A 23,438-nucleotide genomic window follows, 5' to 3' on the forward strand; every position below is an offset into this window, starting at 1 on the left:
CCCATCTCATCAGGTTAAGAGAGATTGATTATAGCTGAAGTACACATGTTAGTTGAGTAAATTACAATGCATGCTGGAAACCACATTAAAAATATTCTCATTAAAATTCTTCCAATCCATAATGAGTATTTTGTAATCACTAAAATAACTTTGAGCATCATTAGCTCTTTTTTTGCCATATATGATCTTTTACTAAAAATATGCATTTTCTCATTTTCTCTTTACTGATCCTTAATAAAAGCTAGGCTTAGGCAAGATTGATTGTAGGCAATGTATAGTCTTATGGATTATAAACCTCTGGTGGACAAATTTTAAAATTAATATTGAAGGGTTTTATGCTGTTCATTATTTCTTTTCAAAGAAAATTGCTATATGGCAGTCTTAGGGAATTATCAAGGAATTCTGTGAAATTTAAAGTAAGGAACAATACAATCACAATCCAAGATAACCATAAGAAATGGAAAATTTTAAAATACCATTTTTTTCTGAAAGTATATTAATATCAAAAATATGTGCTTGAAATTTCAGAAAATTAGCCATCTTACATATTTAATATCTATACTTTGGCTTAATGGTCTTCACATCAATTTTCAATTTAACATAATTAGTTAATGATATACATTAGAAAGCAAACTTGAAATGGAAAGGATAAAAGAAAACCCCTTAATAATTTAAATCATTAACTGACTCATTTTGTCAGTGTTATTTTGCCCAGTAGCTAACATAGTATCTTATACATTTAGACTTACAATCAGACAATCAGCACTCATAAATAGATGAGGGGAAATCTTTCCTTGGCTGTGGTTGTAGATGTTTACTTCATCTCTAATAGCTCAAAAAGTCATTTTATTAATTAATTATTACATGTCTTTTAAAACACAAAAGCATTTGTTAGAAAAATGTAAAAAGCTTTACAGGGACTATCTTCTGTCTTATATAAACATGAGTTTTATGTTCATAGGATTCTGTTAAATTGAGTCAAATCCTGTGGTTTTCTGCTAAAAACCTTCCAGTGTGTTCCTCCGACTTTATGTTAACACTGTAACTGTCCTTTGATGATTGAAAATTCTACATGATTTTCCCCAGTCCACTTGTCACCAAAAATCCTTTCCTTGGCTCCTCTTTTTGGAGTTCTCCCTCCCTCCTGTTCTAGTCTCTTACTCTTCTCATAGATCCTGTATCAATTCCACAAAAACAGGAATATCCTTACAGTTCAGGCTCTTTGCATTAACTGTTTTGTCTTTCTATAAGTTTTCTCCCTCATCATCTTTATATCTTTATTCAAGAAACAGCTTATTTGGTTTAAAACTGCAACCATATCTCCCCAAATATTAAATCTTTCTTTCTTTATTGTTTCTATAGCAGTTAATACCATCCAACATGGTGCCTCTAGCACATTTTGTTGTTGTTTTCTTATTCCTTTCATTAGAAGATAAGCTCCCTGATGGGAAGGATTCTTTTGTGTGTGTTTCAATAACACTCTTTTCATAACACCTATAAGATGCTTGGTACAGAGTGGATGATCAATGATCATTTGCTGAACATGAGAAAATTCCCAACCCAAAACTGCCAGAGGAAATTAATGATAAAATTACATTTATTTTCATTCACTTCAAATATATTCAAATGAATACCAGTGTTATTTCCTTAGTATTAAAGGGGATTTAAAAACAAAGGATCCAGATGGTCAACTATAATAATGAAACGCATATAGAAATGTGTTTGAATTTATGCCAATTTGGCAGCAACATCTGAGCAGCGCCCTCAGTCTGCATTTGTCACAGATTCTCTGATATCTCTCTGAATAGTCTGTGGCTGCTCCTTAAGGAAAAAAAAAATTTTTCAAAATTTTAAACATTATGCCTATATTTGTAGGCGCTTACATTCAAGTAGATTGTGCCTGTATTTGTAGGAGCTCATATTCAATTCGATTCTTTTTATTTATTTATTTGTTTGTTTGTTTGTTTGTTTGTTTATTTATTTATTTTTATGGTGCTGGGGATTGAACCCAGGGCCTTGTGTACGCGAGGCAAGCACTCTACCAATTAAGCTTTATCCCCAGCCCTCAATAAGATTTTTTGAACACTCAATTAAATCTCATCCACTTTTTCTCATTAATGTTTCTGCTGATATGTCTATAAGTGATTTCATTCTATTTAAAGGCCACAATATTAAATAATCAATTTTAAAGGCAGGAGTAGAAACTCTGATTCCTAAATTTGGAAAATTTCTACTAAGATAAAAAAATGTATGAAGACATCAATCATATAAAAAATGTCTAATAATTTAGACAACATAGAATTTTAGGAGATATTAAAATATCTTTTACAAATGAAAAAAGAAAAAGGATAATTTCTCAGGATGAACATTGAAGAACCAATTCCTCAATGAATTAGAAACACTGAGTCAGCTCTTACCGGGCTATGAACCTTGGGTTTTGCAGCCTTTTAAGCCATGTATATTAGAAAATGCAAAAGAAAGTTCTACTTCCAAGAACACAGAAAAAAATTTGAAGAAACAATTAACATCATCAGTACCCTTTCAGCAATCTCTTAGAAGTCACTAAGAACTAAGGAAATATTAAATCTTTGCTTTTCTATAGTAGGCTTTTTCCTTTCTATCCCCTTTCTTTCTTTTGTGGAGGCTAGGGGGTAATGGGGTTTGAACCCAGGAATGCTCTACTGAGTTCTATCCCACTTCTTTTTATATTTTATTTTTAGAAAGGCTCTGAATTTCCCAGTCTAGCCTCAAACATGTGATCCTCATGCCTCAAACTCCTGAGTAGCTGGGCTTACAGGGTAATAGGTTTAAAAAAAAAAATAGCATAGTATCTATTTTTAAATTCCTGCCTTCTAAAAGCAGTTTTTAAATTAATGTTGCATAATAACAGAATAGTTATTGGAAAATAATTTAAGGCCACAGAAAATCTGAGGTTTTCATTTGGGAAGACACAGTGAATTTTAGTTTTTAAAAACAATAAAAAGGCAAGTTAAGATAATAAAGAACATCCATCTAACCTCAAGACAGTGTTTCCTTTTATTTGTTCTTTTTAATATTTACTTATTTTACATATTATGTGCTCGAGGGTATGTTAAACACTTTACACCAATTTTTATTACATTTAGACAACAACCCTGAACTGCTGATCTCATATATGAATTTATATAGAGGAAATTAAGGCTTAGAGCTGCCAGAAATAAAACTAAACTGAATTTTTTGCTTATTGAGCAAGGCAGAGCTAGGATACTAGGGAAAGCTCAGAAACACTTCCTGAGTACTAAAAAAGAAAAGAAAGGGGAAAAAAAGAGGGCTGAGGAGGAATATATTGTTCAAGAGGAGGAAGGAATGCTAGGTATTTCAGCTTGTTTCCTCTCTTTGTGGGACATTGTTCTAGTTTTCATCATTAAATCACAGTTACCATTCTTCTTGGGTACATAAAGCTGAGTAAAGAGCACACAATTGAGATTTGGCAGGTGTTTTCTTCAAAAAAGCAAATAAATTTCTTGCCCTTGTTCCATATCACTCAGGGCAACTGGAAGTATTGGGTTCTGAAATAGAATTGTTTTATTCTGAAGTCCTTTCTTTTGCTTTTGTTTTTGTTTGTGGGTTTTGTTTTCCTCTGTCACCAAGCTAAACTCTAAGCTTGAAATAACTTTTTCAAATATAGTTGCATTCTAAAAGGAGACCCAGAGAAAAACTTTTGGTAATTTCTACTCCTTTGCACCTTCTGGAAGTTCAGATTTGATTATTAGTTCTCTAACCAACAATGAAAACAGTGAATCATATAATGGCTTATTAAATGCATATGAAAAAATGTATATAAATTTGAAGTGTATTTTTCAATATTATTTGGAATTCTGAACATTAATACTGATGATTCTATTCACAAATATTGTTTATTTTTGTTTAACTACTTATAATATTTAGTGTGTGCCAGATATCATTATGATGCTTTAAAAATAGTAAATAATCTAATTATCCCAACAAGCTAAGAGGTAAGTACTGTTATTTACATTTAATAGATGAAGAAATTAAGGCATACAGAGATTAAATACATTTTCCACAGTCACACAGCCAATACTGGATCCAATAATTAACCCAGGTAATCTGACTTCCAATACCATAGACCTTGTCACTTGTTATGTTGAAAACAAAATGCTGACCACAGAAGATGCAGGGCAGAAAAGGAAGTGCTACCATGATTAATCTTGCTTTTAACCACTATGCCTGTGAGTATTTTCATTCCACAAACTTCCTTATCACTTTGCAATTAAATCAACTCTCAATTCCCCAAAGGTCATCATACATGTTGAAGATCATCTACCAATGTTGGTCACTCATCTGGTTGAATGTATTTTTTTCCCCTGTAATTGTTAATCTCTAAGGAATGCTATTAGTGTGAGTAAGTGCCCCTTCTCAAAATTTAGGTTGAATAGAGTGGCCTAGAAGTGGGCCTCATCTTTGTATTGTGAAATGTTGACTGCATTCATTTTGTTAAATTGCTCTTTGAAAGAACTACTTCCTAAGGCTATTCTTCATATATTTATATTATTCATAGATTTTAGTTATGTAATTCACTTTACTAGCAGATTTCACAATATTTTGTGGTGGTGGTGGAGATTTATTTAAGATAAAAGAAAATGAAGTCTTTTTACAGCCACCAATATAAATGTCTTATTTGTGAAAATGAATAAGCAAAACAAAACTAAACTAAACTGAAAATGTCAGATTGAGGTGTAGGCAGAGTCTTGGAACTATTAATAAGTGAAGTTTTTGGTTTCACTTTTTTTGCTTGAGATTACATTAAGTTACAAAAATGATACTGAATTAGTACATGATCCAGGTTTAAAAAATCTACTTTATCTAATGATATCCCTGATTGTTATATTCCATTTGGGGTTTATTCAAAATATTATAACAATAACACAGTGATAATGATAATAATAGGTGGTGGGTGATCGTATTTCAACACCTTCCTCTAATATTTTTATAGAGGAAAATAGACTTTTAAGATTCTGAAATAACACTTTAGAAAATTAATTTTATTCTCACTTGCCAGGAGTTTGAACAAAATTAAAAGCATCAGCCTGCCAAATTTCGTTTTTGTCCTATTTTTAGTTTTATCTCAGTACATTAAGCAGGGTAAGAAAAAAAATGGCCCTTGAAAGGGCTCCCTATGAAGCCCATCTGCAGTTACATTCTCTTTCTTTTGACCCATGTGGCTTTATTCCAGCCTTTTCTCTGTAGATCTTCTAGTCCTTTCAAATGAATAAGACCCAAGATAATTCCACAGGCCTTCTCTTCTACATTGTCCACATCTGTTTCTCAGGAAACATACACATCATTATTTCTTCAGTCACAGAGGTTTTGGCCAAGTGCAATACAATACCATTCACATGCCTTGTCCCCAGAGTACCACCTGCTTGTTCCCAGTTTCCCCATCAGAAGTCAGACTCTGGTCCATTGTCCTCCTCTGCTGGGAGCTGAAAGCAAGCTCTCTGATGGCTCTTGAGCAATGTTCCTGTTTACCTTGAGGTTGAAGGTGGCTTCTGTCACCATTCACCAAGTGGACACAGCAACACTCAGTGCCATAATAATGCTCTTTGAATTAAGTTCTAATCAACATGGTTCTATAATGAAGAAGGGTGTGTAATGATCTTGAATTATGTTTCTTTGAAAGTCTGTGCATGAAGTTTTCCACTATTTTATCAAGTGATCTCGGTATTTAGTTGGAACAAGTCAGCAACTTTTGACAACTGTCAAAAGCAGTACTCACCATCATGAACAAGAAAAGGAGATAAGGATCTCCTTTCCTTGTGTATGCCTGTTGGGATTGTAAGACTCTGCATTGGCTTGTTCACACCATCATCTGATCGAATCATTGTCACTTGGTGGGACAGGAATAAGAACACCAATTTGTAGACGACAAAATTGAGTTTCAGAGAGCAAATTTTTCAGGTCATACAGATACTGTGGAAATAGAAACATCTAACCGGAAATTTCCTTCTCTTCCTGCTTATACCACTACAGGTGAGACATATATCCCATTGCCAATGTTAGTGTAGGACTGGTCAACCTATTTCTCAACTTGGTATTTTCCTTTTGTAAACCTGGATATAACAAATGTTGGAGGTAATGTCTACTAATGATTTTGAAGATAGCACTAAATCTTAACATTTGGCTGGATCTTAAAATATATGTTTAAAAATTGTTTTTCAGACCATAGATTTTGAAGGTTTCAAGCTATTCATGAAGACATTCCTGGAAGCCGAGCTTCCCGATGATTTCACTGCACACCTTTTCATGTCATTTAGCAACAAGTTTCCTCATTCTAGCCCAATGGTTAAAAGTAAGCCTGCTCTCCTTTCAGGTGGTAAGTTTATTTACTTTAAAAGTGTCTATTCAGTTAAAATCTCAAAAGCTAAATTAGTATCAAGTTCTCATTAAAAGGGAAATGACAATTTGATTAAAATTGTCTTTTTTTCAGGATTTATAATCTACACTGTGATTGTGTAAATCATTTAAAATGTCTCCAAATAATAATTAAACATTAGAGGACACATAATCCATCATTATCTATCAACCTGCAAGTCCAGGTTGAGGTAATAATTTTAAGACATAAAGTTTAGAAAAGTATTATTTTTAAATGACCAAATATAGACAACTGTATATTTCAAAATATAATCTCAAAGCAGTATGTCTAGAAAACTTACAATATTTAAAATCAATTATGGTAATTACCAGTATACTTTCACAATTTTCGATTTGTAAGCTCAGAATATGGTTTTTATTTATATCTCTGATAATTATTATTTTTTAACACAAAGGTGGTCGGCTCTCTTGTTATGGGTAGCATTTTGGAGATGTAGAAGTATATTAATACTTGTTGATAACAGTATCAATCTCCATTCAGTTAGGAAAATGGAAATTTCACTGTATTACACAAAATAATGCAAAATCAGAAATTGTCTTAATGGTGTGGAGGATTGAAAAAGCAAAGGGGGGACCCAATGTTTAGATAGTAAGAAGAGTAAGAATCACATGCTGCCCCTAGGTTAAAGTATTCAAAACCCAAAGGCATGGAGGAAGGACCTCTTGATCCGGGAAATAGTTCTGAGATGAGAGCATCACCTGGAAGATCTAGCCCTAAGATTGCTATGGAGCAGGTCCTTCCTTGCTGACTTTCATAGATCAGGAGTTCAAGAAGGAGTCTGTAGCCCTGGGCCTCAGAGCTCTCATGAGGCTGCATCACGGTGGTCTGTGTTGGACCATGTAACAGAAAGCTCCTGTCCCTTGTTAGCAAGGCATTAAGCTGGAGAATAGAAACTACTGCCACTGGAACCATGTGTTGTAGGGATGAAATGATGAAGAGCTGGCTGTCTAGCCTGCCCTTTCCCCTTCCTCCTGCCTTCCGTCTCTATCTAGTGTCCCCTAAAGACCCAGTAGGAGTTCAGAGGGCAACAGAGAAATGTAGGCATTGAAATATTTCTCACTCTTCAATATCAGGGATTTTCTGAAGGCTTAAATATTATTGCGGATCAGAAATAATTTTCTTTTTTTTATTGGTTGCTCAAAACATTACAATGATCTTGACATATCATATTTCTTTTCTTTATGTATATGGTATCTATTGGTATTTACTGTATTGAAGATGAGATATTCTAAAATTAACAATGATCAACCCACTTCATGCTAACAAAATTAACCTATTTTATTAAAAATAGCTATTTTAAAAAACAAAATGACTGAGAAATGTGGCATGATTCTGCATTATTACTAATCTCTTTAATGCCTATCTTTACTGAGGACCATTGGATAATCTTACCTGAGCTTGTTTCTATTGCCATATCATATACCATAGGGCCTCTTGAGAACCTTGCTATACATTCATGACAGAATGAGAGTCAAACATTATCTTAGTATTATTATGAGAATTGTTGTGATGTTCCAAATTCCCTGACGGTAATTCAGGGATCCTAGGAGAGCAGCCAATGATCTGAAGAACAAGAACCTTAATATCACAGAGTAAAATACTGAAGTGCTGAATAAGAGACAAGGAAAAGTTTAATAGCTACTACACTAATAATTAAAAACTTAAAAATATATAATTAAGAAACAGGTGGTTGAGCCTTAAACAAAGCTAGAATATCTGATCAACTGTCGGCATTATTATACTTTATGTGGTGACTCTACCCTCTCTGTTAAGAATGTTACCTAATTTTCTAAGAGCTATCAGCTGTTGGTACAAACTTTTAAAAATCAAGTGAACACTTTTCATATGGTAACCCATGAGATATATGACAACTTACCATGTTTACCATATTTTTTCCTCTAATATATTTTTAGTTCTTTAAATAATTCCTATTACATCATGGATTAAAAAAAATCACACCTGCTGTTTTTTCTCAGACTGAATTTCAATAGTTGGTCCATAAATCGTAGTGTGAGATTTGAATAATGTTCCAGGATAAACATTTTAAAATGAGATGATTCCTTATTGACCTAGAAATTAAAACTTCCCAGTTCTGTCTTCATGCTATAATTGATTGCATGTAACTCAAATTGAATAAAATAACAAACCTGACCTTGCAGTTTGCATTAACTAATACTGTCCTTGGATTTTGATAAAGAAGAGGGTGTTCTCAACGTGGTAATTTCCTTTTGTAAACCTAGATATAACAAATATTAAAATCTCTTTCTTTTACATCCTATACATGTTTATGTTGTCTGTATAGGATGTAAAAGAAAGAGATTTTAATAACTTATTTATACTTAAATTTACTTTTCTTCTAACAGCATATATTAAGTGATAAATAGAAGATGTCTGATTTAGTAGGAGTAAAAACCAAATCAAGGGGAAAAAATAAGGAAGGGTTTGTCCTTAGGCTGCACTTCATTTGGGACAGTCTCATTGTTCACAGATCGACTTGAAAGGAAAAAGGCTGTGTGACCCTTATGCCCTCATGCAGCAATGATACATTAACTTCCATTTCTTTTCAAAGTTTGGCATACACATTGTAGAATTAAGTGCATAGTGTCCTTTCCAAGACCATTTCTACCCTATTTTCTTTTCAAAAATATCTTTGATAGTTTATCCCAAAGAACAAGGAACACTAGACAGCAATGAAATTTTAAGGACCAAGGTTTTCTTGACTCAGAAGCTGAAAACATAAATGTCTTTCTGTTCCCAGAACCTTCCTTTTAATAATATATTATCTGGATAAGGTGTATTTGTGGTTGAAAAATCACAGTGACTTTTGAACAGAAAGGTACTATCATGAAATTTTTGTTTTTCCTGTTAGATTTCACATTATTCAATTACCACAATACCACCAGTAATAGGATAGCTATTCATTACTGTGCATGTCAGCTGAAAAATAAGAGTTCCTCAATAAAATGCAAAATTAAAAAGAAAAAAATTTCTCTCATCAAAGATTAATTGTCAAATATAGGAGCTATATTGCAAGTAAGACATTTAGTTTTCATAAAATAAATTTTTTCAATATAAAAATATAATATAAATAGGTATAAGGTTTGTGCACAAGTATATGCATATGTGTAGCAGTGTTTTGTTTGACTTGAAATACCTAATGATTCATCTGGAATTTCATAATATGCGTGAGTTGTTTTGTGAAATACTTGGTTACAAAATAAGGTACTTTTATTATCTACATGAAGGTAAAATCACTTCTACTCTTCCCATTTTGGAATTTGGATTTTTTGAAAATATTCATAATATAAAATATCTTCAGAAGTCTCATGCACCTTCTGCCCCTTCTTATAAATGCCAGGTCCCTAATCTTCCACTTTTCTGCCAATTCAATGAGGAACTACTCTTCTTATTTTCATCCTTAGAGTCAATCACTTTATAAACATTTTTTCATTGAGTTAGAATTCTGCATTTTCTACAAGTACCTCCCAACCTCCCAAATATAAATTGATATTCTGAGCTCATATTTTATCACTTCTACTTTAATAGTGTAAGACCTGAGATGGCTTTCACAAATATAGAGATTGCTGACACTATGAACTCCTAATACCTGGTGTTTATATGACCTTAAAACTTCTTAAGCTTTAAAATAAATATTTTATAAAATTGCCTATTATTGATACTATCCACTAGAAACATTTATAGAACTTTCCAAACTTCCTTAAGCTCATTTAAATGTATCCCCACAATCTCAACACAATGACATTTGTTCACAACACTTAAATATAGCTAAAATCAAATATAAAATTCTTCAATTACTCCCTATAAAACTGAAAACTGTTTCTTTAGTTCATAAAGTATATCCACATGTAGTACATCCTCTGGGTGTTCCATAAGATATTTTAAAACTATGTCTGAAAGTAAACTATTTATATTCTACTCAAAACTTCTTCTATTTGTACCTTCTCTCTTGGTGAATGGCACCCCAAATCTATCAATTTCCTAGCACTAAATATTGGATGTTCCCAACTATTCAGGGTTTCATTCCTCATCACGGAATAATCTGATTAGTCATGATGACCACTTCTTCCCAATCATAATTTGATTCATCATTGTTTATGTCATAGACTCTCAATTAGTGTGGCTCCCAACTTGAATTTGCATCTCCAAATGTTCTATCAGAAACCTGATTATATTACTTTTGGGTTTACAAATTTCAGGTCTTACCATCAATTATTGTAGGGCTTTTATATTAAACGTGGTTTTCAATCAAACATAAATCCCTGATTCTAAAAACAATTATAATTGAGTATGTGAAGGAACTGGGTGCAGGAGACAGGAATACATGGAATCTTGCTCACTCTCACCTTTTGAAATACCCGTTATGAAGCTTCCTTAGTGAGGCTCCAAGTTCCAGGCATGTTGCCAGTGTTAACTGTGTTAGTTAGGATGACGATAATATTTAGATCCATAGCCTGAAGCACAACACTATGCAGGTTACTGAGTTTTCCCACAGTCCTATACATTTCATGCCTACTGTTTGCTATGACTTGAAGTTTCTGTGCTTTCTTAGGACTCGGTGCTTTCTTGCTTTATGTATCCTCTTCCCTTATCCCTAAAGAAAAACCCAACTCCTCCTTAAAGCCTCTACTAAAGCTTCAGTCTAATTACATAGCACACACTGGGTTCCATGCTAGAAACTCAATGATCAATGACATAGGCATAACCAAAGTGTGCCAGTAGAAAGCAATCCTGGCACTGATGTAAAGGAAGCAGCATATGTATCTTATAACATCTTTGTATGGTCCCTATGGAACTAATACCAATTCTACACAGACACTCTGGAAATTAATTGCCTTCAGCTAAAATATCTTTCTTAAAGGACAGCAATTAACAGCAGTTATTGGTTACAGTTAGTTTCTCAAAAACTATAGAAACTAAAAGAGAGTATGATTTGTTGACTCATACCTATAATAGTTATTTCTGTAAGGCTTCACAATATCCAAAATGTTGAATCTATAATCTGGTGTTAGCCACAGCTCATTGTAAGTTTTTTTTTTAATTGTTGGGTCTTATTAGTTATTTGATAGGACAGAAAGATAAGATTTCCCCCAGCACCCTTTAAATCAGATCAGGTAGTTAATTAATCAGTTGTGCATTTAGTTACTTATTTTACTCATTCTTTAATTCATGCATCTAACCATACATTTATTTAAACATATTATATGACCAGAAATTCTATAGGAAAGTTGAAGATTGTTTAAAACCAATCAGGAATAGACAGAAAATTATGTGATCAATTATATTACCATAAAATAAATGCTGTGATTCACTTGTAAACTGATGATGAAGAGAGCACAGTGAAGGAGATACTCACTCAAGTGAGACTGCAGTAACAGAGATGTGAGCTATGGTAGGGCCCATCTGGATTTTTTTACATGAAGTGGTCAGGGAAGATTATATACTGATGTAAAAGGGTGGAAAGGGAGTTCCAAGAAAACAAAGCAACAAGTACATTGCTATTTATATTTTTAAAAGCATGTCTAATGAAAGGACAGTTTGTGAATTTTAAGACATCTAATATTTATTTGGTGAAAACTGTTCAGTTACAATGTGCTACTTACTGTTCACATCGCTGAGGATTCATCAGTGAGAAAAATAGAATTTTTTCCATATTTATTTGTAATCTGCACAGTCAGCTTTTTGTCACTATAACAAAATAGTAATTCATTTACAAAGAAAAATGGTTTACTTTGGATCACAGTGTTAGAAGTTCTAGTACATAATTGAATCTCTTTGTTGCTTTGGACCTGTGGCAAGACAGCACATTATTGTGGGAGCACATTACAGAACAAAACTACTCCCCTCATAGCAAGGAATCAAATGAAAGAAAAAGGAAGGAGGGAGTCACATAATCCCCTTCAAAGGTGGGTCCCCAATAACCTAGGGACCTCCTGATAGGCCCCACCTCTTAAATGTTCTACTCAACAGTGCCATTCTGGCAACCAAGCCCCTAGGACATGGACCTTTGAGGGATATTCAGTATATAAACTATATCCTAATTCTAGTGGGAAGAAAAAGACAAGCAAATAAGTAAATATATGTAGTGTGAGATGGAGGAAAGTAGATCTGATTAGGAACACTGAGAGGTCCACATGGGCTAGTGAAGATGAAGTGATTAGAGAATAGCAAGGGGAGGGGTGAGAATGGCCATCAAGCCATGTGGAGAATGGTTTTGACTGTAATACTAAATTATTAGTTGTATCCAGCATAGATCAAAGTCATTACAAGATTATATGCCAGAAAATAATCATACTGCCAGTGATACGGAAGAGGGAAATGGCTAAAAGTGATAAAGGAAGCAGAAGATGATAATTAAAAATAAGTTAAGGTACCCTTTCCTTAGTTACCAGCCCTTCCTTGCCAATCTGATGGGGTAATGGTTGATGATTTGTGATGTTGGGCTGTGCATACAAATTGGCTGTGATATCAATAGTAGAATTTAGTTCATTTCATGTTTTCTATGATACCAAGGAGTTATGCCACAGTACTTATTTTACAAAGAAAAAAACCTGCAATTCTTTTTTGTCCATAGGAAGTTAGGAATTAAAAACTGTGCAATGAAAATCAGGTACTTGAAACTATGGGAAAAGTTTTTTCTGCAAATGACCTTATTGAATGTTCTTACCAAGAGGCTTAATTAATTGTAATAAGAAGAAATTATTATGCTTGTATTGATTGTCTTGGGGATACGTGCATGTTCATATGTGGGATATATATATAATATGTATACTATATATATTATCAAGGTACCTCTTAAGGCAGAAGTCATTTATTGAGGAGCAGAGACAGATTTATTTTTTCCCTCTCTAGCCTCACAGAATCAACCTTAAATTATAAAGCCTCAATTCAGACTGCCTTTAGAATTGTACCTTTGCAATACAAGTTTGCCCCTGTTTTCTTAAGTATAAAGTGGGAATACATGTATTATTATTTTTATATATTATAAACTTATCCAATGCTTCTAGAACAGTACCCCCTAACTCCTGCTCTTCTTCAAGTCAACTATATATAATTGCTTTATTCAGATTTTATGCCAATCTCCAGATAGATGAATCTAAGAGTATGCTTACATTCTCAGGGAGATATGTCTGGCCCCAGTCTCACATCAGGGATTACATCCCACAGACTGTACTCACATTTTGAGGAATGACTATTTTACATTCCTTATTGATTTGTAATCTGGTGTATTTAATTTTTTCTGCCAGTTTATGTAAGCATAACGAATACAAAATAATTATAATACTATCCTTAGACAAGTATATTCGGAAGGTTAAGAGATTAAGTGTAAGGATCATAAAATATACAGCAGTACTCTGTCAAATGTTTCTATTCTTGATTATGCTGATCAACCTGAATTTTAATGTGGATATTGGAAATATAACTATACCACAGTACTATGTGATAAATTGCTTTTTAAGACTAAAAAACTTCTGAATATTGAAAAAGAATAAAAATGGAAAAGCTAAGTTCCTAGTGTTTTATTTTCTTAAGTTTATAAATGTAATTAATTGCATGAATTTTGCATATTTCATTGTAAAAGATGACAGTAAACAAGATAATGCCACCTTTCCATTATCTGAAATGAAATTGTTTGAAAATAAGACAAACTGCATCAGAGGTACCAATTTAACATGTATTAAAAACTCGTTTGCTAATAACTAAACTTTAAGATCAGAATTAAAGATATATATTAGAACAAAACTTTTTAGCTTATTGTTTCAAGAAAAATGTCTAGATTGTAGTGGAATGAAAACCATGTGCTTGAAGGAAATGATAATAGCATGCAATATTCAACTTTATTAATGCTACTTTATAATGAAAATATTGAGAAGAATGTTCTCTGTGTATGTGTATGTCTGTATGTATGCATCAAATCATTTTAAAAACACAGAAAGGTGCTAAGTACAAAATAATTATTCCTGGTAAAACTCACTGTAATTACAATGTTTATTTTTCACTTTTATTGTGTACTTTACTTCATGATGAGTATATATACATACATAGATGTTTGGGGCATATGGACATTTCTCATGTGTTCTGGGTTTGCTCTTGCTTCACTTTTGTGATGAAATATTTAAAATAGTATGACCTGGGGCAAGTGAGAAAACCAGAAATTGAGTATCAGTGAATCACATGATCTTCAGAGCTACATATGAGGAAAAAAAAACCCAACTTTTGTTTTGCTTAACTTCCTGTTCTCTTTCAATTCTGAAGTGAGAATTTCACCAATTTTGGAAGAGGTAAATAGTCTTTTTTAATGGGAAGTAGAATTTTGACCCTCTTTGGCTAGGGATGCTGCTAAGTAGTGGAGTGCTTGCCTAGGACAGGTGAGGTGCTGAGTTTGAACCCTAGAATGGAAGGGGAAAAAAAAGAAAGAAAGATGGAAGGGTAAAGAAAGAGAAAAAAAGAAAAATGAAAGAAATAAAAAATTAATAAAAAAGATTCTGAGTCTCTTCATCACAGGCTATTGCTGCTAGGAAGTAATAAAAGATGCTGCTTATCATCTCACTGAGGAGCCGTAGTCAAGAAAGTAGGCTTGCAATCTCTTATGTGTTGTTTCCTATGCTTCTTCATGATAATTTACACAAAGTGCTTAAGAAGTAATGAACTGTAGCAGGGGAAAATAAATAGTGGAGACATGTCAGCTAGACTTAGGGAAATGGAAAAGGTGAAAGGTTAATTAGGGTGTAAACCCCAAAGCCTGCTTTCAGTAAATGAAATGAAAACATGAAGAAACGTTGTCATTACCTAAGAGAAAGTGGGTTGATCTTGAAGAGAGTATTGGGAGCAAGAACAAACCTCTGGGCTTTTTCATTAATCACCCCAAAATTTAATAAAGTCAGTGAAGGGAAAAACTGTGGTATATCCAGACAATGGAATGTAAGTGCTAAAAAGAAATGAATCATTGTCTCATAAAACATCATAGAGTACACTTATTTGCATATTACTAAGTGATAAAAGCCAATCTAGAAAGGCTATGTGCTGTTATAATTTCAACTATATAATATTCTGAAATAGGCTAAACTAAGGAGAAAATAAAAAGATCCGTGCTTTGTTAGACATTGAAGTTGGGAGATGAATGGGCAGAACACAGATTTATAGTGCAGTGAAATCTCTCTGTTTGAGGCTATGGTGGCAGCACATTTGTTTAAACTCATAGAAGGTAAAACACAAATAGTGAACTAGTGAAGACTGTGGAATTAAGCGTCAGTATGGATTCTTCAGTTGCTAGAAAGGTACCACTCTGAAGGGATGTCAATAGTGAAGGAGAGGCTGCATGTGTGGGAAGTGAAAGAGAAATATCTGTATCTTCCCCAAATTTACTATAAGGCTAAAGCTTCACTAAAAATAAAAAGTCTTAGAATATTAATAAGGTCCAGTTCTATAAATTTTGTTACCAAATATTCATGAAAAAGGTCATTGACAGTTTATGCTTTGATGCACGCTACCATAAGTCATAACAAAAAAGTACATAGTTTCCTTCCGGAATTTGACTACATTTAGGTTATTGGGAGAGTTACTTAGTTCTTCAAATGGTTCTTTAGATAGATGACTATTTGTTTTATATTTTTTTTAATGTAAAACTATGACACAATTAAATGTATGCTAGGACTTTTAAGAAAATTTCATGAATGTAAAAAGGAAAATATTTTCCTCAAAAAAAAACAATTTTAGTACAGGAGTATGCTCCTTCAAATCTGAGGATAAATGTATATGTGTAGGCTCCTACTCAATAGGGAAGAAAAACAGAGAATCATGTGGTCCTCACAGTTTTCTGATTACTTATATTCAATGCTATATTATGAAAGCAGTTAACCAATTATCATGCACCTTATTTTTTATGAGTACAAATTATCATTCTAAATGAATGAAAATTTAATAACTTCTAAACAAGTGAAAACATAAAATGTTTAGATTTCTTTCAAATAAATGAGACAACTTGTTATTTTCTTTCTTCCTTTTTTTGTTCTGAGTTTTTGTATTAAAGAATTAAATTGAGCTGATTAAATCACTTCAGTACCACAGGGGGAAAGAAGATTAGCTCATCTGGCAGGATGAGTTAGGTCATAGTTTATCCAACCATAATTCAAGTGCTGTGTTCTTCAAGTCTGCAAGTTAAGGTTGTGTCAAGGGTCAGTGCCAAAATGTCTTTTATCACAAGTTGGAACTTATTTCTGCAGCTGGCTAATCTTTAATTGGATAGTCCCAATTATTTGGGGTATTTTTTAAAGCTCAGGATTATCTTTAATTTTCTGTCTTCTTTGGTTTATAAAAATAGTTAATACTTTGTATTAGAGATATATAGTAATACCTCTGTTATGAAGAAAAATCCGTCCCTTTATGTCCCTTTATTGATAAGTACGAATGGGAGTTGAATGTACAGATATCTGGGATAAGTAAAACTTCAGTAAAGAAAATGAAGAAAGTATCTAAAGTATTGTTTTTGAAACTGGATGTGATTTGTCAGTGGCTAGTAAACTCAGGTTAAAGGGTCTCTGACAGATTTTGGAAGATGAAATAAGGTAAAATGGAATAACGGTAGGTCAGCACAGAGGACAAAATACTTGGGCATTTATTAAAACTCACTAGTGTGACATGTGCTGGGGTAAGATATAAATTCTTTTTTAAAAAAAATTCTCTCTTTATTGACCTTGAAGAAAAATTAGTTTGTAGACCACTTTTGTAGAATAAAAAGAATTGAATTTCTTGCTGTCTATGCAACTTTGGTAAAGTAATATGCATATGTCCTTAAAAGGGGGAAAATGCAATCTCTCTTATAGGATTAATATGAGAATTGAGTGGTATGTATTAAAGCCCCTACCATACATCATGCTATATATTAGACATTCAATTAATCATATATTTTATTAGTAATATTGACAATGGAAAAAAACAAGACATTTCATAAAGCATTAAATTATATGCCTGACAATCTTAAGATAGCAGGGTAAGAGGATAGGTATTCAATTGATATAATATACCTAAAGAAATGAGTATCTAAGAGATGAACAGGAAGGCAAATCTGAGGTACCAAAAGACAGGCTTACAAAACTGTATTTGGTTGGGATTATTCCCTCCTTTCCATTCTCTACTGGTCAATTAGGAATCTGGCACCCATTCAGCTCTTTAGGTATTCCAACCAAATATGCCTGTTGTTGCCAAATTGACCTCAAAATATAATGATATTTACCCTCAGGCATTCTAAGGCACACATGGTCTGGTTTCAGAGATTTCTCTGTAAGAATGGACTAAGTTTATTGTAAGCAAGTTGTAGTTAGATCAGATAGGAAATGAGCAATTACCATCAGTTGTGAATAGATGTTCATGTTCTCTCTACTCTTGTCTTGGAACAAGGCAATAAATAAGGTTTTTTTTTTTAAATGAAGTGATAACCACATTAAAATCATACTGTAGTCATGTGCTTTTACCTCTTAATTAAATGTCCATCATAATTATCTAGATTGTTTATGTTTTCTTCACTCTTACTCATCCACAAATTCCTTGAATGGCATAAAGGATGTCTTATTTATGGTTCTCAGAAATATTTGACATATATACTTGTTTTGTGAATAAATGATTACTTATGATCAATATATAGATCACAATTTGACATACTCATATTTCTTCAGTTTTTGTGAAAGGCTCATTTCCATTGTCTTCCTAGCCAATTTTTATCTGTCATTGCCTAAGACAGAGAAAGGTGTAGTAGAAATGGTATGCCAGCTCACCCTGGACAACAGAATCCTGATCCTAATACCTAGGTCAGGCAGCTCAGCCCCCATGTTCCTGGATCCCAAAGAGTTCTCTATTCCACATTCCAGTCAGTGGACATATGTGTCTCTTCTGTACTGGAGTTCCACAGAAGTGGGTCATTCTCTGTCAAATAAATATGCAGGTGTTATATATTTTGTGTGTTTTCTATTTTCTTTATTCATTTTTTTTAATTTGAGAGCACTTTGAATGTTTTTAAATGTATTTTTCCAGGTCTGAGAATGAATAAAGGTGCCATCACTCCTCCCCGTACTTCTCCTGCAAATACGTGTTCCCCAGAAGTAATCCACCTGAAGGACATTGTCTGTTACCTGTCTCTCCTTGAAAGAGGAAGACCTGAGGATAAACTTGAGTGTATGTGTTTCTTCATTTAATTTGCTTTTTGTGGTTGGAGGCAGGGGAACAAACTGGATATTGATGAACTTAAAATTGCACCAACTATGCTTGTCTAAATTTTTTGTAAATTAAGTAACCTTGCTTAACAATATAAATTCCTCCTCCTGAGACTCAATTAAAAATATTAAGACTCATCAATTTCAATTTATTAAGTTCCATTTATAGCCAGTGATTTCTTAAGCATATTTTTCTTTTACATGACTTTTAAAGAAAGTCCTCAATTCTTTTGAGTTAACATAATACTGTCACAAAGCATCCTTTGGTGAAAAAGTATTGATTCTGGTGTGAAGTGGTATGGTATGAAGTGGTGTTCCTATTAGTGAGCCAAAAATTATCCCTTTATATATCCCGCCTGTATCCTTCTCCCATGGATAAATCTCTATTGCAATTTTCAGTGTTAATAATCCCCTCTCCCTTTTTTTTTTGCCAATACCAACATAACACTTAAATGCCAAATCTGAGAGTCTTATTTATAGGACTTGACTCTGGATATTACAAATTATTAAACAAGACCTTTGTTCCTTCACTGTGACAGGTAGAGAGTTCCTATCTGCTGCAAGTATCAATTATTCTCTTTCATAAAATATAGTGACTGAGCTCTCTCTGGTGGCAATCTATACTCATTGCAATGCAAGAAAATATTTTTCAATTACTCTAAGCCTGATCATTTGATATTCTATTATCTCTCAAAGCTTTTAATGAATATAATGTTGAAACTTTATTAAATAATCTAATTAATTTGACTATATTAGATATCATTAAGATGAATTTAAAAATTTACTACTAAAATGATGGTGAAGCTAATTAATCCAAACTTTACTATTTCTAAAGTAAATGTAAAACATTGTGATATTTCTAAGTTTTGATTAGGAAGTGTTTTTAATTCAACTTTATTAATTTTTGATAATGTTTCTCCTACAAATAAAGAGTTTACCAAAATAAGATTATTCAAGAGTCACACCTGCTTAGGTTATAAATAAACCATGTGCACATCATCTTTAAATATATATTTATTATTCATAAATGTTACATATTTATATTTCAAGATTTATTTCATATTCCTAAGAGCCTACAGAAATTTCTCTCATTCCAACATAAATATTAATGTTCAATGAATTCTTTTGAAGTAATGGCCAGAGAGAAAGTTTGCTCAGGTGTTATCAGAACCATATTTGGGATGATTAAGAAGATATAAAGACAAATATTTTTTCCAGATCTAAGAATGAATAAAGACCCCATCAATCCTCCCCAGTGGTCTTTGTTGCAGTTTAATTATTTCTGGGTCAAATGGAAGTGTGTTGCTTTTAAGGTGCAATTTCTAATAAGCGTGCTTTTATAGTTTTCAGTTAGAGTTCTTGAACATACCTGACCTTTGTCCACACTACAGGCAGAATATGAACTCATGAGCCATTCAAAAACTTTTGCTGAATCAAGTCAAGCCAATATGACATTCACTTTTCTTCATAGTTCTCAGCACCCTTTGCTCTGTTGTTTCTTTGAGTTTCCCAGTTCTTTTTATAAGCTTATACCAGATTGATCTAAGGTTTCCCTTTTTCCCCCCCAAACAGTGTTTTCATATTCTTCTGTTACTATTGGGGTTTTTATCAAACTCCTCAAAGTAAATGATACCCTAGTCATCTTCTCTGTTTTCCTACTTTGTGATCCTTAATCTGGTTATCTATCACAACCATCAGGTTTGTATTTTTTACTTTTTTATTTTATAATGCCAATGCCTGACCCTTCCCACATCAACTAAATCAGAATCAATCCCCCTCACCCAATTTCTTAGCAATTTGTCATACATTTTCTCCTACAAATGCACACTTACAGACTCCTAATATTCATTCATATATTCTTTTACAGATTAAAAAAAATCTTAGTAAGACTTTAAAAAGCATTTAATACTGTTTAGTTTAGAAGGGTTATGACCTATTAAACAGAAGAATTAAAAGAAAAGCAATTACAAGGTGTGATCAAGCACCTAAAGTACTTAACTTTTGTATGTGAATACTGAATTCAGTTCTTACTTTCAGGTAGCTAAGTAGAAAGGAATACATATATGTTGATTTAGAGGTTCTCCATCTTTATCACCCATAAAAATCACCTATAGGTCTGTGCCCACAGCTTGCAGGGCCCCACTCTTGCATTTCTGATTCAGCAGACCTGTCACGTGAGCTTGGAATTTGGTTTTGTGACACATTTGCTAATGCTCCTGGCCCAGGGACCTCATTTAAAGAAGCACCGGTTCATGCAACTTTTTTCTCTTGAGTAAACATTCATACACATTGTTTTAGTTAGCTATTTCTCTGCTGTGATTAAAGGACCAGACCAGAACAACTATAGAGAAGGAAAAGTTCATTTGAGGGCTCACATTTTTAGAGATCTTAGTCCATAGAAGTCCAACTCCTTCCTCAGGGCTCAATGTGAGGCAGAGCATCATGGTGGAAGAATGTGGAGAGGGAAGCAAAGAGGAAGTCTCTGCTTGCCAGATACAAATATAGACCTCAAAGCCACACCCCCAATTCCCACCACCAGCCACACTCTACCACTTCAGTTACTACTGTATCAGGGAATTAATTCACTAATTGAATTAAGACTCTCACAACCCAGTCTTCTCCTCTGAACCTTCTTGCATCATCTCCAAATGAGCTTTTTGGGGGACATCTCACATCTAAACCATAACACACATACACAGTTCATGTGACATAATTGTTGTGCTTCCTGGAATAGTGGCAGTGCTTATAAAATTCTTTCACCTGGGTTATTAGATAAAATGCATGCATCACTGTCAGAGTTTAGAAAAGGAAGACATTTCCCCACAATAATGTTTTATACATCTATTCACTTCTTTCTGCCACTTTCTATCTCCCTTTCTGTCTTTTTCTGCAAGATATTTACATAATGTTTCATATAAAGCTTATCCTGTAGAAAAGAAACTGATGAACAAATGTTTTTTGAGCTTTCTACCTATTACAAGCCATTTCTTAACCCCATCCTAATTTCTCTCTGAGGATCTTGATTGTCCTGAAATTATCAAGTAGAAGGTGTTTATTAACTTGTCCCCATGTGCTCTTAGAAAGAATGTGTGCTTGTCTCTGTGTCTATCTCTTTGCTCTGTCTCTCTGGTGTTGGTGCTACAAGGGCATTCCACTTTTTAATCTTCCCTTGTTGGTATCAATTTCCAACAATTCCAATGAATGGAGGAGGACATGACACCAGGGATGCCTTGCCTTTCTAACCTTTAATACCACCCACCAGGTGGTGGATTGCACCACCTACCTTTGTTGAAATCCCCCAATGCTCATAACATTTAAGAACTGCTCTTACTCTAAAATAGTAAACTCCAGAATTTCTCTTGACCACAGACTTTGTGCACTTCCTAGTCTAATTTAAATATAGGAGAGCACAGTAGTACTTAAGAACCTGGACTCTAAACACTGATTAAACATGAATCCCAGGTAGACACTAACTTGGTCCAGTTTAAAAACCTCTCCAGGACTTAGTCTCCCAAACTGTAAAATTGGGATCATAAAATAGTGACTATGTCATGGTGTAGATGTGAGGATTAGATGAGCTAGTAATTGCATACATAAATTTCTTCACCTTTATCAGTTCACATAGGTATCTGTTAAAAAAATAAATAACAGTCTGTTAACATTTTTTGACCTTGACCACTTCACTTCTTCATGAATTTGCCTGCTACCTTTTGGCCTCTGTTCCTTCAAATTTAAATGGATCTCATAAACCATGATGTCAGGTATTCTCTCACACTTAGTTTTGGTTATCCAATGCATTTACTCACATCCTGGGGTGGTAGAAATTTAGTGGAATAAAGATATAATTCTGTAGATTATATTTCTACACAAGTCCCCAGCAACCCTTTGGTGCCCAGTGTTTCTCTCAGCTGAAAGTAAAGCAGACACTTTGTTTTTTCAAACACCTGCATGTTACCTATTTAATAATCATCTTGAATTCTTGTATTTTGTCTTGTGAATTCTTGTACTTTGTCCCCTATAACCTAAAGCATGTCCACTGCTATCTGTATACTTGACTCTTTCTATTTTGACATAAAGGAAAATATGAAATTGATGATTTCCAATTGAAAAATAAGTATAATTTAAACCCATAACATAAAATCTGGCTCTACAGTTTGACCCACATTTTCTTGCCAGTCTCACATTTGGCTTGAACCTGCACACACACACACACACACACACACCAACAATATTCCTTGGTCAACCTCTCAGTTATCAGACAAACTCTAAACTTTTCTACCTTCCTGGGGAAATTCTCTCTCAGTGTATTTCTGATCCAGTCCAGACTGGAGACCTACCTTGCTTGATAAATCGTCTTGAAATCTCTATGAAGATGTGTGTCTCTCCTTCATGCCTTACATTTGTTGAAAATGTATCATGGAAGAGAAATCAATAGGAAAATACTTGGAAAGTAGATAATCGACATGCAGATAATGAAGAGGAATCTGTAAGGTAAAGGTACTACTTACTATGTGTAGTACCTTAAAACCACTGAATTTTTATACTGAAGAGAACCAAAAGATCATCTGGTCAGCCTTCCTATACTTTATCAGTGAAACAAACTAAAGCCCCAAGACACTAATTATTAATTTGACCACCAGTTTGGTTATAATTGAAACATGATTCTTAACCTACCATATAGTGCCCTATTTATTTTATTTCTGTTTTTATTGTGAAAAATATTATTCCATTACACTGGTTGGCAAAAACTAAACAGCTGATTTTCTTTACCTCTGCCCTTA

The 23,438-nt window shown here is 33.5% G+C and overlaps 1 protein-coding gene across 10 annotated transcripts in view; it reads left to right on the forward strand.

The window, feature by feature from the left end:
- The window catches only part of Dgkb (diacylglycerol kinase beta), a 651,708-nt gene that overhangs the window by 141,167 nt on the left and 487,103 nt on the right, over positions 1-23,438 (forward strand). For all 10 annotated transcript variants that reach the window (XM_078040040.1, XM_005328769.5, XM_078040041.1 and 7 more), the window contains 2 exons: positions 6,220-6,373; positions 18,479-18,619. In XM_078040040.1, the coding sequence (XP_077896166.1) occupies positions 6,220-6,373; positions 18,479-18,619 (295 nt within the window). The remainder of the gene's footprint in view (positions 1-6,219; positions 6,374-18,478; positions 18,620-23,438) is intronic.

The sequence above is a fragment of the Ictidomys tridecemlineatus genome, chromosome 2 (genome assembly GCF_052094955.1).
Source record: "Ictidomys tridecemlineatus isolate mIctTri1 chromosome 2, mIctTri1.hap1, whole genome shotgun sequence".
Lineage (NCBI taxonomy): Eukaryota > Metazoa > Chordata > Mammalia > Rodentia > Sciuridae > Ictidomys > Ictidomys tridecemlineatus.